At 34.5% G+C, this 17,819-nt stretch overlaps 1 protein-coding gene across 1 annotated transcript in view; it reads left to right on the top strand.

Annotated features, from left to right (window-relative positions):
• Nucleotides 1-17,819, top strand: part of CCDC178 (coiled-coil domain containing 178) — a 362,657-nt gene that overhangs the window by 113,729 nt on the left and 231,109 nt on the right. The window contains exons 13-17 of the mRNA XM_019930330.2: nucleotides 6,611-6,673; nucleotides 7,822-7,983; nucleotides 9,539-9,652; nucleotides 12,710-12,855; nucleotides 15,851-16,010. Of these exons, the coding sequence (XP_019785889.1) occupies nucleotides 6,611-6,673; nucleotides 7,822-7,983; nucleotides 9,539-9,652; nucleotides 12,710-12,855; nucleotides 15,851-16,010 (645 nt within the window). The remainder of the gene's footprint in view (nucleotides 1-6,610; nucleotides 6,674-7,821; nucleotides 7,984-9,538; nucleotides 9,653-12,709; nucleotides 12,856-15,850; nucleotides 16,011-17,819) is intronic.

Genomic DNA, 17,819 nt, shown 5'->3' with positions numbered 1-17,819 from the left:
CTCCGTATTCCACCCCTCTAGGTGGTCACAAAGTACCAAGCTGATCTCCCTGTGCTATGCAGCGGATACCGCTAGCTATCTATTTTACATTTGGTAGTGTGTATATGTCCATGCCACTCTCTCACTTTGTCCCAGCTTACCCTTCCCCCTCCTCATGTCATCTACGTCTGCGTCTTTATTCCTGTCCTGCCCCTAGGTTCTTCATAACCATTTTTTTTCTTAGATTCCATATATATGTGTTAGCATACGGTATTTATTTTTCTCTTTCTGACTTACTTCACTCTGTATGACAGACTCTATGTCCATCCACCTCACTACAAATAACTCAGTTTCGTTTCTTTTTATGGCTGAGTAATATTCCATTGTATATATGTGCCACTTCTTCTTTATCCATTCATCTGATGATGGACACTTACGTTGCTTCCATGTCATGGCTATTGTAAATAGAGCTGCGATGAACATTGTGGTACATGACTCTTTTTGAATTATGGTTTTCTCAGGGTATATGCCCAGTAGTGGGATTGCTGGGTCGTATGGTAGTTATTATTTTTTTTTAACATCTTTATTGTAGTATAATTGCTTTACAATGGTGTGTTAGTTTCTGCTTTATAACAAAGTGAATCAGTTATACATATACATATGTTCGCATGTCTCTTCCCTCTTGCGTCTCCCTCCCTCCCACCCACCCTATCCCACCCCTCCAGGCGGTCACAAACCACCTAGCTGATCCTCCTGCGCTTTGTGGCTGCTTCCCACTAGCTAGCTATTTTACGTTTGGTAGTGTATATATGTCCATGCCACTCTCTCACTCTGTCACAGCTTACCCTTCCCCCTCCCCATATCGTCAAGTCCATTCTCTAGTAGGTCTGTGTCTTTGTTCCCGTTTTACCCCTAGGTTCTTCATGACATTTTTTTTTCTTAGATTTCATATATATGTGTTAACATACGGTATTTATCTTTCTCTTTCTGACTTACTTCACTCTCTATGACAGACTCTAGGTCCATCCACCTTACTACAAATAACTCAATTTCGTTTCTTTTTATGGCTGAGTAATATTCCATTGTATATATGTGCCACATCTTCTTTATCCATTCATCTGATGATGGACACTTACGTTGCTTCCATGTCCTGGCTATTGTAAATAGAGCTGCAATGAACATTTTGGTACATGACTCTTTTTGAATTATGGTTTTCTCAGGGTATATGCCCAGTAGTGGGATTGCTGGGTCATATGGTAGTTCTATTTGTAGTTTTTTAAGGAACCTCCATACTGTTCTCCATAGTGGCTGCACCAATTCACACTCCCACCAGCACTGCAAGAGGGTTCCCTTTTCTCCATACCCTCTCCAGCATTTATTGTTTGTAGATTTTTTTGATGATGGCCATTCTGACCGGTGTGAGATGATATCTCATTGTAGTTTCGATTTGCATTTCTCTAATGATTAATGATGTTGAGCATTCTTTCATGTGTTTGTTGGCAATCTGTATATCTTCTTTGGAGAAATGTCTGTTTAGGTCTTCTGCCCATTTTTGGATTGGGTTGTTTGTTTTTTGTTATTGAGCTGCATGAACTGCTTGTAAATTTTGGAGATTTATCCTTTGTCTGTTGCTTCATTTGCAAATATTTTCTCCCATTCTGAAGGTTGTCTTTTCATCTTGTTTATGGTTTCCTTTGCTGTGCAAAAGCTTTTAAGTTTCATTAGATCCCATTTATTTATTTTTGTTTTTATTTCCATTTCTCTAGGAGATGGTTCAAAAAGGATCTTGCTGTGATTTATGTCATAGAGTTGCAGAATTAAAAAAGCAACATATCCCCAGTGTTCATAACCTTCTTAGCAGATTCTGTTTGAGAACCAGCTATGGCATCACTGGCAGATTGGCACCTCTTGAACACAAAGTCTCTGTTCCATTCCTCTCTCTGTGGAATAGGCGGCTGAGTTACAGAATCTAACAATCCTGTTGCCTGGAAAGTCTCATGGAAAGGCAGACTTTGCAAGGACATGAGAGTCAGAAGGCTCTACACTAAATATTCCACTCATGTTGAAGGGTCCTAGGTATCCAGGTGTCACTGAGATCCTAAGTCAATGAGATAAAGTCCCTGGGCTCTCAGTGTGGATTAGCATCCTGCTTCCAATGTGTGCTAGCTTTTTGCTTTTTGGCAATTTATATAATCTGTCCCAGTTTTCCCATTTGCAAAAGGGGACAATAATAGCGATTTCATGGATTTCATTATGAAGTTGAAACAAGGTAACTCTACATAGTAGGCAGGTATAATACTTTAGTCATAAGTCTTAGTAGCACTAATAGTAGTTCTATCAAGGGGATTCATGACGTATATATGTATTGTTTAGTGGACATAACTGCCCAGATTCTACTTCAGGAATCAGTTAAGTCACTTTGCTTAAGGTCATTCCCCTTCCTGGGACAGCTCATATCCAACGACTGATAAATAGAGGAGTAGCCTTGCCACCTTGGTCTGACTTGGGGCAAAGCTGAAGGCCCCTTCTTGCTCCAGGACTCCCCATGGAGCTGACTGAGGTTGTTGTTGGGCTGCTTTGCAGCTCAGCCTATGTTTCTGCCCAGTCCTTGATCTTCTCCCTGTCTTCCCACTGTTCCCCGCTCCAGTCCAACAGGAGTTGATTCCAGGTGCACTCCTTAATAAGAATCCTGCATACCAAACCCCACCTCAGAGTCAGCTTTACAGAGAATGCTGCCTGTGACAACAGAACAGGAAGACAAATAAGTCACCTCGCTCAGATATTTCACTGTGTGGCCTGAGACTTGTGACCATCAGAGATCACCTTATATCACTCTTTGGCGTGTTCTAGGATGTTTTGAAGGTCATGGTAAGTCAGTAGTTCTCCTAGGAACTGGCAAACTTCCCAGCATCTTGCCAGTGCACCAATCAGACTTCCAGGAAGTGGGAGGGAGGCGATAGTCCTGAGGGAAGGCCTTGAGCATCTGGCTGGAAATGCTCCCTGTGGCTGGTGGAAGTTGAAATTGGCAGCCCAAGCAGTAAGTAACAGCTATTTTTCCGTTTTGGTGACCAGTCATTTGACCTTGCTCTCTGAGTCACAGAGGTTTGGGGCATGGCAGAAAACAGAGCTTGAAAGAGTTCCCTGAGAGGAAAGAGTGAAACTCCAGATGTTTTTCTGATGGAGAGTGCAGATTTGTCCACTGGTAATAGGTTGAGTTGGTTTTGTGTAGAAATACAGGTTTCAAAATTTCAAGGGACTCTTTCCCTTCTTTTCAAAGAAATGCAATTGTTTTACTCTTGCACCTTTGGACTTCTGGTCTATTTTATTATAATGTCTCATATACTGCCTACAGTTTTTATTGGCCTTATATTCACAAGTTCTTCTTGAACGATGTTAATTTATATAAGTTCAAGGACTTGAATTCACTTAAACAATAGATTTCTCTCTTACTGACAATTATAAAAACAAAACTTCAAAGGATGAATGAATGAATTTTAAGGAAACACAAACTAATCCCCATTGCAATCAGAGTGACCTTTTTGCAACAGACACCTTGCTTAACATTCTTCATTAATTTTCTTACTATGGCTTTAAAGATTATGTATAAGCTGATAGTTTATCATTTCATCTTCATGCCTTACTATTTCCCAACTCATCTCCTTGACACACACACACACACACAAACACACACACACACACATTTTTCAGTTACTTTCAGACAAAGTTCAAATGTAACACTCTATTCTGGAATACAGTGTATTTTTTTCCAGTCTGTAGAGGCATTTTTAATTTGGCTCCATTATTACATGTTTATTTGATAAAACCACTGTATCTGTTGTCATGTTAGAAGAGGCAACTACCAAAGCAATCTGCAGATTCAGTGCAGTCCCTATTCATCTACCAATGGCATTCATCACAGAATTAGAACAAAAAATTTTACAATTCATATGGAAACACAAAAAACCCCGAATAGCCAAAGCAATCTTGAGAAAGAAAAATGGAGCTGGAGGAAACAGGCTCCCAGACTTCAAAGTATACTACAAAGCTACAGTAATCAACACAGTGTGGTACTGGCACAAAAACAGAAATATACATCAATGGAACAGGATAGAAAGCCCAGAGATAAACCCACGCACATATGGTCACCTAATTTACGACAAATGAAGCAAGAACATACAATGGAGAAAAGACAGCCTCTTCAATAAGTGGTGCTTGGAAAACTGGACAGCTACATATAAAAGAATGAAATTAGAACACTACCTAACACCATACACAGAAATAAACTTAAAATGGATTAAAGACCTAAATGTAAGGCCAGACACTATAAAACTCTTAGAGGGAAACATAGGAAAAACACTCTGACATAAACCACAGCAAGATCTTTTTTGACCCACCTCCTAGAGTAATGGAAATAAAAACAAAAATAAACAAATGGGACCTAATGAAACTTCAAAGCTTTTGCACAGCAAAGGAAACCATAAACAAGATGAAAAGACAACCTTCAGAATGGGAGAAAATATTTGCAAATGAAGCAACAGACAAAGGATTAATCTCCAAAATATACAAACAGCTCGTGCAGCTCAATATCACAAAAACAAACAAGCCAATTAAAAAATGGGCAGAAGACCTAAGTAGACATTTCACCAAAGAAGACATACAGATGGCCAAGAGGCACATGAAAAGCTGCTCAACATCACTAATTATTAGAGAAATACAAATCAAAGCTGCAATGAGGTATCACCTCACACCGGTCAGAATGGGCATCATCAAAAAATCTAGAAACAATAAATGCTGGAGAGGGTGTGGAGAACAGGGAACCCTCTTGCATTTTTGGTGGGAATGTAAATTGATACAACCACTATGGAGAACAGTATGCAGGTTTCTTAAGAAACTACAAATAGAACTACCATATGACCCAGCAATGCTACTACTGGGCCTATATACCCTGAGAAAACCATAATTCAAAAAGAGACATGTACCCCAATGTTCATTGCAGCACTATTTACAATAGCCAGGACATGGAAGCAACCTAAATGACCATTGACAGATGAATGAATAAAGGAGATGTGGCACATATATGCAGTGGAATATTACTCAGCCATAAAAAGCAAAATTGAGTTATTTATAGTGAGGTGGATGGACCTAGAGTCTGTCATACAGAATGAAGTAAGTCAGAAAGAGAAAAACAAATACCATATTCTAACACATATATATGGAATCTAAGAAAAAAAAATTGGTACTGATGAACCTAGTGCCAGGGCAGGAATAAAGACATAGACCTAGAGAATGGACTTGAGGACACAGGATGGGAGGGGGAAGCTGGGGTGAAGTGAAAGTAGCATCGACATATATTCACTACCAAATGTAGAATAGTTATCTAGTGGGAAGCAGCAGCATAGCACAGGGAGATCAGCTCGGTGCTTTGTGACCACCTAGATGGATGGGATAGGGAAGGTGGGAGGGAGGCTTGAGGGGGGGGACATGGGGGTATATGTATGCATATGGCTGATTCACTTTTTTGTACAATGGAAACTAACACAGTATTGTGAAGCAATTATACTCCTTTAAAAATCTATTTTTTTTTAAAAGGCAACTAATTTCTTTTAAATTATCAAAATACATCATTGTATAAATTGGTTTTAGGTTTAGGTATGTCCTTAGGTGAAGTAATATTTAAAGATAATAGTTTCTTTATCTCCTCTTTCCTTCTTTGAAGTTACTTTTTTTACTTTAGGAGAGTAACTTTTTTTAATTTAGGAGAGTGTAATTTTGATGGGTTGCTATACTAAGAAAAGGAAGCGCTGTAGGAGAGACTTACTGACTTGTTTCTTTATAATGTCTGTGTAGACTCTGTGATATGATGAGGGGTTCAGTAATGAAGTAGAAATTTTAGAGACATTTCTCAACCTCCACTGTTCTTCTTTACAAAGCTATACATCTCTTTTGAATATGGAGGACAGCTTAAATCCAAGACAGCTCCTCCCTCACTAAGAGGTTCCAAGATGTAATTCTAAAAGCAGAAGGAAATTTTTGAGTTATTTCCAGATCTGGTTTTGTGATGATATAAAGTACAACTATGAAGAATTTAAGACTCTCTATCCAAGTAGCAAAAGAGAAGATTTTTCCACATATTTTTTGCCCACTAACTTTCAAGAAATGATTTTTTTTAAATAAGAAAGGAAAAAAAAGAAATTTTTCTAGCCAAATGGCTAGAATCTGATCATATTTTGCAAACTTTAAACTTGAATTTACCTTGCCTTCAAAATTGAATATGTTCATTCTGGAAAATAGTATTAAAAACAAACAGATAGTTTTTTAAAAGAGGGATTGAAGACTATCTAGTTTTTCCTGTTTTATTTTCCTACTTCGGTATTTCAGTTCAGGATTATAAAATACAAACTAAATTGAACGGAAATTCTGTATTCTATTTCCTGGTCTTGTAGCACTTACTAATTTTGCCTCAGATAACATCAGGTTTATTTATAAAAAATTATAACACTCAATTTGTAATGAGCAGTTTACTCTTCGTTTTAACCTAAGTAAAATGCATTTTATGTTAGCAGTTGTTTTAAAATGTTTTTTGATATTCTATAAATAAAACCTCCTTTTTAAAAAATTTGATAATATATAGAGCAGAGAAGAATTCTTGAAAAAACTCACTCGAAGTGAAGTGGCTAATGGAATGATGATTCAGGTAATCCCAATTTGGTTTCAATATTTTATTCTTCCTTTAATTTTCATTTTACGTAGCATTTTAAATTTGCCTGTAATGAGGCATCTTTTCACTACTTGGTTTGCAAGCCAGCAGTTTTCTCTCCTTAGTTGATGACAGTTGCCCTCTGTGTACGACTAGCAGTGTCTGATCATGCATAAAGAAACTGACCTCTCATATACATATCTTATTTTGTGGTTTAATGGGAATTTCTGCCAGCCTAGTAAAAGGGCAGTGGGATCTTATTCGTTAATGTCTCTTTAGTTTGCTTTGTGATGATGTCATGTTTTCTTTACTTTTAATGTCTTTCAATTGGACTCTTTTATTTAAGACTGAAAAGAAAACATGCTATGATATTTCTATATAAAGATTTTGAAACTAAAGCATTATAACTAGCAAAATCAATTTTACTTTTTAAAAAATCTTTATCTACCACCTGCATATCCTTTGGGACCTAGATTGGGTGTTCTGAACACTGGCATGTTTATAGACTGCCTCCCCTTCAGAAATACATAAATATTTGAAACCATTACTATAAAAAGAATAAAATCAAGAGGCAAAACAGTCTAAGACAGTGTTAATTTTAAAAATTATTTGAGATTATCTGCACCTCTGTTCCTTTTTGAGGCAAACACAAATTTTGTGATTTTTTTCTATTGGGAAATTTGATATTTTCAAACATATAAAAGCAGTGTCTCTCTAATTCTATATGCTTGAAAATGCCAAATTCCCTAATTTATTTCTCTCTGTAGATAAGCCCAATAATTCCATAATCTTCCAATCCTTTTTGCTTAATAGTTTGTTATTAACTTCTTGTTTATTAGTTTTATTTGGTCTTAGAATGCAGGAATTACATATATTTCAATATTTGTCATTAACGTGCCATCTAACCTTATTATCCTCCAGTACTTAAGGATATCTGATTTTTATTGTCTATTAAATTTTTTCCTCTCATTTTTTGTAATATTACCTCTGTTCTTTTTAAATATGCTATATTCGTACCTATTGCTTTTTTATGGTGGCATTTATTGTTTTCATTTTTAGACATTACTGACCAGCACAGGATAGAGTCTCAATAAATGTTTAGGTAATTAATAACAATGAATCATTTTAAAAATCTTTGCTGGCAGAAAAGACTGTTTTCCCTTCAAGAAGAGCAGGCACTTGAGAAGCAGGATCTTATGAGAAAGAAAGCAATATATGCCTTAGCACTGGCAAAAACGAAGATACCACTGCTTAAACTAGAAGAAGAAGCTGTAAAACTCAGAACTTGCCACGAAGAACATTCTGATGTAAGCATTTATAATTAATCCAGAAACTAATTTGCAGGAATATTCAGGTCAATAAATCATCTATGCGATTTTACATTATCATTTGGAAAATTATGATTTCACATAGGAAGACACAAAAGCATGGACAAAATAAGTAACTATTTTATGACCACACAACTGATCTACAGTGGAATTATATAGCAAGGTTATTAACGCTATTACCTAGAACTCGACACTTTATCTTAGAAAGTACTTAGGAAAAGCAGTTTTCAAATGGGTGAGTAGTGATTTATCTGGTATGATTACCCACTGTAGTAAATTTAATTCAAAGTCTTCACTGCTTGTTAATAAAATTCCAAAGCTACGTTTGCTCAAATATAGAATATAATGCATCTTGACATTTTCGTGGTAAATTTTTGATGTATGTAAATGAAGTTAAGACAGCTAGGATGAAAAATAAAGCAAATGTTAATAAAATATTTTCAAAACAACAAGTTTATGGCAGTAACTGATATTACTAGCCCTTCCCAAAGAAAAATATGCATACATCATATCATTAGTCTTTTGGAGAATTAGAAGGTGTGGTAGGAATTATACATTCTTGTCCTTGGCTGCAGGGAGGATGTACGTATATTCATTTGGGCCATTTTGGCAACAGGGTTTTTTTTTTTCTTTGCAAATGATGATGTAACTTTATATTCTTAGTCTTTAATAATTTTTAAAATTTCATTATTTTAAAAACTTTGTGATTTTCAAAGTTTTCCTATTACGAATGTTTATTTTGGTCTTCAAAGCATCTCTCTGAAGTAGGCAAGAGAGAGTTTATCTGTAACATAGACATGAGAAAATTTGGGCCTACCTGCATGAAGCCACTTGTACAATGCCATAAACCATGGAAACAGCAAATTCTGAGTGTACTTCTCGGGGCTTGTAAATGCTTATCCTAGAGCTCGTGTAATGAATATATAACCAGTACTAACACCTAGTGATATAAATGATTTTAATAATGGCTCCTCCTTACATTAATGATAGGAGTTTATTAATTGCATCAAAGCCTTGGTGTAATCGTGATAATGAATTCCAGAAAAGATTAATAACTTCTATCTTTTCCTATTTTATAATAGCCATTGTTTTATACCTTCTTGTAGTGCAGTAATCATTTTTGTTTTATTATTCTTTAATAGTGTATAAATCATAAGAACTATTAATTTAACATAAACTCCTTGAAAGAGTAAGTTTTCATACACTTTCTATAATGATTGCTGAAAATTTGGAGTTTTAATTTTGGTTAAAATATTTTAAATATTGTGAGGAAAATTTATTTCTATGTGAGTTTATTAGTTTTTGTTACTTAGTTAAAATTGATTAGACTTTTATTTTCTTGGGTAATTCAAATTGAATATTGGGATTATGGATATCCTAGTATGTTTTTGTAATTCATGTGTGGTGAATTCCTTTCCTTTTATACCAAAATATATGTTGTTGTTATTAAAATAGTTGCTTGGGAACTATCTGGTCTAAACCAAGATAATTGGATGGTAAATGTTGCACATCTTAATTTCTAAATGTCCTATAGTTACTAGGTGAAATAATTGAGAGGAAAGAATATGTTAAAAGAAATGTAGAGAAAACAAAGAAAAAATTACAAAGAAAGGGGAAGAAAACCCGGGATGCATTAATGAAAACTGAGGTAAGAAATTTAATGTCAAAAAATAATTTTGAATTTACAACCTTTTCATCTCAATGAAAACTATGCCAGCAAATTTAATTTTAGGTGGATGTCTCTCATTTCTAATTGGTAGCACTAAGTTGATTCTGCATGCATGCATGCACATGGGCGCGTGTGCACGTGCGCGCGCACACACACACACACACACACAAACAGTCTCTGTGTCTTCTTTTTCTCTCTTACAGTGTCTTTCCCACTGGTATAGTGTATCCTCCTGTTACCTTTCCTACAAAGTAGAGATAGGGATTTGTAGTGTCTGAGATAGTACCATGATTCTGAAGATGAGACCAATGTACAGATTGAAACATTTGTTAATATCTGACATCTAAATGTTACCCTCAAGCTGGTATGTAGGCGGCATGAACAAATGGCTATATATCAAAGGACTTCAGGGCTTTTTCCAACTTAGAAATATTTACTCCCTTAAAATCCTCACATCTAACATTCTAACTTTAGAGAATCATTGGATATGGGAAAGTAGAGATAGTCCATTTTCTTTAACTTGCTATCCTCTGGATATATTTTAAAGGTAACACCAATATGATTTGTTAGTGGACAGCTTGTGGGCCATGAGATGGAGGTGTAATCATATCCTTTAAATAAAGTTGACCCTGTACAGGGCCACAAAAGAAATATTTTTTAAAATTACCAAGGAAAATAATATGTATAATAATAACAGATACTAATATTTTGCATGTTTTTATATGTCAGGCATTGTTCTAAGTGCTCAGACCTATTAACTAATTTCATCTTCATGATAACCCTATGAAGAGTGTACTATTATTATCTGCATTCTACAGTTGAAGAATCTGATGCATTGTTTTTTAATTAACTTGTTCAGTTTCACCCAGCTTGTTAATTCAATGTATCTGTCACTAGAAGCTCTGCTCCTGACCATTACATTATACTGGTCAAATCATACAGGTTACTTTTATTGACCTCAGTGAAGTAAAATCAGAACTCAATAACAAAAAATATAGCAGAAAGAAAAAATATGTAGACCACTGGAAATGTTTTTTAAATCACATTTTCTTTATTTACTTCTGGGTTAAGGAATATTTAAAATTACAAATTACCATTTATTACAAGTGACTGATGATAAACTATAAAGCAAAATTTATGGACTGGGCCAACATTATAATTTGGTATTACCAATAAATTATTTTGGTAAGAAGAACTAAAAATACTTGGCATATCTATGAAAGGCAAAAAGAACGTGCCATGATAAAAATTAAAAGAGACATAATTATATACGAAATTGCATAGCAATTTGTTTTAAAATCTTGATGAAGTATATAATTTATTTTTGAAATACGAATGATGAAAACTGGGTGAAGAGAAAAAAATAACAAAAATGGATCAATAACAATAAAACTGGTCTAAACTCTACCAGTAACGGCAAGAACAAGCACAGATGCTTTATAGGCCTCCCCACAAAACCAGGCAGAGAGCATAAGACAGCATGGAGAGCTTCTAAATTTATTCTATAAAAGTATAACCCTGAAATCATAACTGAAGAATATTAGCATAAGTAAGAAATCTGTAGGTGATCTCACTTATGAACATAGATGACAAAATCTTAAATATATCAGTGAATTGAATTTTACAATGTGCTAAAAATACTGTACTTTACAAAATAAGATTCCTTTGAAGAATGTGAAGATGATTGAGCATAAACAAGTGTACTAATATAATTCACTGCATTTACACAAGTGAAAGACAGTTAGCCTAAAATATTTGATAAAATTTGAAAGCCACTGATTTATTTTAAGAAACCTCTTAACTGTCTAGATATATAATGAAAACATCCATACCTTAATAACATGTGTTATAGTGTCTACCAGTATTTTCCAGCAAACATGATACTTAATTATGAAACATTAAAAATAAATCCATTAATATCAGGAACAAAACATTCAGGCCAGCTCTTACAACCCTGAATGCGTTATGGAATCTGAACGAAAAGTCAGGTTTCGTGATAGCATGCTGTACCCACAATTGCCCATCCTCTCTGACTTGTTCCTACTTATTTTTACCCATACTTGTGCCTTCTCACACTTTTTGTTTGCTTGAATTTTCTCCCAGAAATAACATAATATCCTAGTAGGCCCACTGAAGAATCCTTGTCAGCCATCTCAACTACCTTCTGGTACCAAACAAACAAACCAACCAAAAAAAACCCATTTATTAGTAGAAGAGTTCCAGAAGTTCCAGAAAAAAAAAGAAAAGAAGGGATGATATGAAAATTCAAATACAGTACTCAATTTTCCAAATCTTGGACAAACAGAAGATTTTTATAGGAAAATAAGTATAAAAGATTACCAATTCTTTCTTCTTGAAATCTGTAAGAATAGAGAAAGAATTAGAAAGCACATGGGGAAAACTGGAGGAAAACAGGAGCAACGGGAGCAATTGAGACTGTGAAATCCACTGGGAGAGCAGCACCAGCTAGAAGCAGTGCGAGACGTGGGGAAAAACAACCTTCAGTGAGTCAGTCACCCAGTCAGTGAATCAGTCCGTCAACATAAACACCAACAGTTACGAAGGGATCATGCAAAAATTGATACAAAATCAAATCTCCAATCTGGAATTGGACTGGCCAGCCTTGGGGAATTGTGCTGGTATTAAACATTGACTCCTTTTTCTTAAACATCAGAACAATATATATCCTTGCCTGCCTTTAGTGTACATGTTTGATAACCCATGACCACATGCTGGCATCTTAAGAGACATGCCTTTCGGTTGTGCATGTATGTGTGTGGGAGGGGAGACAAGTTAGTGCAGGGTAGAGAGGGAGGGAGAGGAAGGGCGGGGAGAGAGACTAGGTAGTTATAACCCATCTTTTAGAAAACCTCATCAGATGTAAGAGAAGAGAACACAAACCTAAGTTGTTACTTATATTGATAAGAGATTACTATTTGCTTTTAATTGTTCACATGGCCAAAAGTATTTGTGTTTCTAAATTGCAAGGATTTGAAAATCCTAGCACTTAAAATATTCCTGAATTTTTTTTTTCAGGATAAATGCTCAATAACTTTCAAAGAAATAGAGACCACTAAAAGTAAAACAAGTATTTATCATGCAAAAATAAATCAATTGAATAAAGACTTAGAAGAAAAACAAAAGGAAAAGAATGTTTTGGACCACACACTTGACTGTTTAAAGTAAGTACTTAAAATCTATCAAAATATTAAATGCTTAATATATCATTTATAAAAGAGGTGTGATCAAATTTCCATGTTTAAAATTTATTCTTCAAATGATCCATATTTTCTATCATCATTTGATATGAAATATACATGTGATATTTGATAATTTTGGTTTAAAAACGTAATCATAAATTGCTGTCATTTTTCATTGCTCCTCTGGGTTTATTCTTATTGTAATAACTGCTAATGTTTCTCCTTTTCCAAGCATAAGAACTTTTATTCATTATGAAATTCATAACCTCTCCCACTAATTTCAGCATTTTTCACTTATATGACATGGCTAATAATATATATTTTTTCACCCAACCTTTTTTGATAACAGTTTTGAGGTAAGAGTTTAGAAATTCTATAAAACCTCATGTAGTTTATTCACATTAATTGTCTTCAAAAGCCTCTTATACAGTCCCCTCATTCGTCTGGGGCATACCTGACAAAGGCCTTTCACTTTGAGAATAATCATGCTTTAAGACTCTTACTGTATCCATAGACCCCCACTTAGAACTTACATACTCTTCCTATTGAGTATTTCCTATTTTATAATACATTGAGAACAGGATTTGGAGGACTACTGGAGGAATATGCATTGGTCACATTTAGGAATGATGGTCTGATTTAAATATAGAAGGCTAATACAGTATTAGCAAAATCATGACACTTGAGGGATAAAGTGTCAGAAAAATAGTTATGCACAATCTAATACCATGTATCTTAATGGAGTCAAGTCAATGAACTCAACAAGGATTTGTTTAGCTATTACAACAGGATTTTATTTTTTATTTAAGTTTATTACAAAATTTACTTTCAAAATGATCATACAGCTTTACCTGAAAATTACTATACCATATACAGAATATCAGGGAAGATATTACCTGATATTACTTTGAAAGATATGTATCCATATTGTTTAATATCTGTAAGAATATTTGGGGACTCAAAGGGATAAGCCTGAAATTATATAATTTACACTAAACTTATATTTTGTTCAGGAGCTGATGAATTTTTTTTTTCCAGGATTCTTACCATTTCAATTCTTACATTTTCTTCCATCCTGTGCCTAGACTATATTGCTTTTCAGGCAAGAACAGTCACCATGTCCCAGTGAATCAATTCCATCCCTAAACTTGACCAAACTCTGCCTTTGCCCTGGAAGAGGAGAAAAAGAATAGCTGACACTGTGTATCATTTACAAATCTATTAACAGTGATGATGGACAGTGTCAAGTAAGATTTAAAGCTAAGATTGATTGACTTCCTAGTGTGCCAGGCATTTTGTGGGCAGTCTAAGCACCTATCTCATCCAGTTCTCACAGTGAATTCTTAAATCCTGTCATAACATTCCCACATGAATGCCAGAGAAACAGAGGCTCAGGGAAATTAAATGATTAAGATTGCACTGCTAATTAGTGGTAGAGCTACTCCAGCTTAGGTTTGTCCTCTTCCAAAGTGTGTGCTCTTTTGCTGTGCATATTGACTCCCTAAACTAGGACTGGAATGGAAGATTACTGAAGATTAACTGTACTAGGAATAATCTACTGATACTTTCACCTAGTGTCAATGTTGATATTAGTGAGTGCTTACATAGGACATCTCATAAGAATTATGGATGTTGTTAGTACGAGTGATGAAGTGGAAAAAACAGAGGCAAGACAGATGAAAGGGAAGGACTTTATTCCATTTAAAAGGAGAGACACCCATCTAAAAATTGTGGCTAGAGTCATGTTTTCAAATTTCCTGATAACGGCCATAGTAGAGAGAGAGGGAAAAAATGAGTACTTTGTGTTGAGCTGCTGAATCAAATAGAGGTAGTCAGAACTGGATTTGAATTCTGGTTCTGTCATTTACTAATTAGCTTACACAAGCTAATAATACCGAAGTTGAGCTTTTTCATCTGTTAGATGGCTGAAATAATTATTCTTTAATAGGGTGGTTGTTGTATTAAATGAGATATTATATTCAAAGCACTTTAACATTTTAGCCCCCCAAAAATTTTAGTCCTGCTGCCTTTATAACTAACTGTGCAAATGATTCAATTTTCCATACCAGTAGAGATGAAAATGAATGTGGGTAACATAAGACTGCTGAGCTTTTGCAGCTCCGCTTATTCTAGATTCTGGGTTACTGATCAAGTCTGGAAGTTATTTCTAAAGCGTATTTATTTTTGCAGTATTGTTTTAACCACTTTTTGATGCTTTTTCTACTAGTATAGTTCCTAATATAACCACTGATTTCACCATAAAAATAATTTTACTTCTGTGTCTGGAAGTACTTAGTTGCAAATGACAAAATACACAAGGGCACATATACACACGCTAGGGCACACACAAACACACACACACACACACACACACACACTCAAACACCAGCTTAAACAATAGTGAAACGTATTATCTTATGTAACAGGAGGCCTCTAGGTAGGGTAGGCTGCAGGGTTTGTTGATTCAGCAGCTCAGCACATGGTACTCATTTTTTGTTTCTTTCTCTCCACTATGGCTGTTGTCAGCAAATTTGAAAACAGGACTCCTTGTTCACATTTAGTGAATTGAGCCCCTTCTACATGGAATTTGGCTCTTGCCTTTCATCTTACTGCACTGTCTTAATATATGTTTAGTGGTGAATAATTAGCCTCTTGCTGGTTGGCTTAATCTAATCAGAATGTACCCTTGGAGTTATATGCTGCATGGAGGGGGAATTCCTCTGGAATGACAACAAAACAGAGGCACACTGGGTAGGCAGCCAAGAGAATCCGCTAAATCTCCAGAGATTGTCTTCCACCTGGATCATTTAGATGTAGCTCATGGAGACAGGCCTGTGAAAAGGACTAGGGAATTTTTGCATAGCCATTCAGTCTAAGATTTTTCAATGTTGGGTATTTTAAAATGTATCATAAATGCACATTAGAAAATTAAATGTGAATTGATTAATGGCAAATGCAATTCTTTATTTTGTCATAGGGACCAGTTTATAGCCATGAGAGAGAAAAAGGAACATGCACAAGCTGTGTTTGATCATCTCATAAATGAGAAAGAAGCCTGTGAAGAGAGAATCTATGAGGAAGAACAGAGATACAGAGCACTCTTTACCATGAGGCAAAGAAATCTATCAAATGTTAAGGTGAGTATTATTTTTGGACTGTTTTAGGATGAAGGAAATATAGTGATAGTCAAATTAACAGCTAGTTTGATGCACTCATTTTTCATACTGAAGTAGCAAAGATGTTTAGATTTTTTAAATAAATATGTTAGCATAATAAACATGCAATGTTTCATTTTTTTTATTTCCTATAATTATATTCATACAGCATATGAATGCTGTATGCATTCTTTTCAGTGCATTTTATGTGCACTCTCATTTTGTCACTGTACTTTTATTTCAAAGTCTACTGATGGCAGGTTATTCAGAGCCATTTTTACGTTTTTAACAGGAAATGTGAAAATAGTTAGTTTTTTTTCTGAATAAACATAATTTGAATGTTTACCAGCCACTTCTTTTTGAAAAATGAGGATATTTTACACTTGCGTATGTTTTAATTGAACAGTAACTAGTCAGAAACAAGGAGATCATATGGTAAAATGTGTCTTTTTAGATCTGAAGTTTTATTAAGTTTTATAAAGTTATACATATTAAATTTTTTGATATATGACTAAATGATATACATTTAGCTAAGTGATTCACATCCCATTTTACATTTCATGAGTTGTTGTTACATTTAATTGACATAATAAATACCATAGTTTTTAAAAATATATTTATAAATATTACTATTACTTGAGATGCAACAGAAATTACTTCTCAAAAATAAACAACCCCTAGGAATGATGGAAACAAATTAGCAAGAAAGTTATAGGAAGTATAAAATTAATTCAAAGTACTGCAGAATGTTGTTTTGATATGAAATTAAAAAATTCTAAAGAGTATGGCATAGAAAACAAATTTATGGTTACCAAAGGGGAAAGGGGGGGAGATAAATTAGGAGTTTGAGAGGAACATATACACACTACTGTATATAACATAGATAACCAACAAGGACCTACTGTATAGCACAGGGAACGATACTCAATATTTTGTAATAATCTATAAGGAAAAAGAATCTGAAAAAAAAAATATATATATACACATAGATATATATACATATATCTGAATCACTTTGCTATACACCTGAAACTAACACAACATTGTAAATCAACTGTACTTCAATAAAAAAATTAAAATGAAGTAAAAATAATAAAAAATAAACAACTCTACTGTATTTTATTAAAACTATTTCCTACAAAACTTTAAAAATTATATATTATCATAATATACTTTTATCAGATATTTTTGATCCTGATATTTATATATTCAATTATGATATGTATTCAATAAATTCAATTCCCTTTTTTCCTTTTAACATTTCAAAGACATTGCTAATACATTTTCAAAAAGATTATTTGGAACAAATATACATCGAATAGACATGTATGTGAGTGAATGAACATACCATCTATAATGCTATTGCTGTGATCCCTCCTATAAGAAAATTATTAATAAAAGAACAATACTTTTATTAATAATAGTGCCAAGTAACATTTTTCCCTGTTAAATGTGGCTTTTACATAGAAAAAGGTATGTTGGGTTTTTGTGTTTTTCGTCTTAAAAATATGAAATTAACTGGTGCCATCTAGTGGCAACAAATGTTGCCTCTCCTCTTGGAGGAGTTCCTGGAGGCTTGATGGACTGGGGAGGCTTAAAGTCAAAGGCAGCTCTCAAAACAAGACGCTTTAGGTTACTCACTGAGTTAAGCATCATTCCCCACCTCATATTTTATCACAGCAGTGGAATTATTTGTTTGAATTCTACCACATTTTCCAATTGTACTGGTGCTGAGGACACTGGGATTTCAGGAATTATTTACTGAGCGGCATTTCAACACTTTAATGGAAC

The sequence above is a fragment of the Tursiops truncatus genome, chromosome 13 (assembly GCF_011762595.2).
Source record: "Tursiops truncatus isolate mTurTru1 chromosome 13, mTurTru1.mat.Y, whole genome shotgun sequence".
NCBI classification, from domain to species: domain Eukaryota; kingdom Metazoa; phylum Chordata; class Mammalia; order Artiodactyla; family Delphinidae; genus Tursiops; species Tursiops truncatus.
The sequence above is the reverse complement of the archived record's forward strand: the minus strand, read 5'-3'. Positions and strand labels throughout refer to the sequence as shown.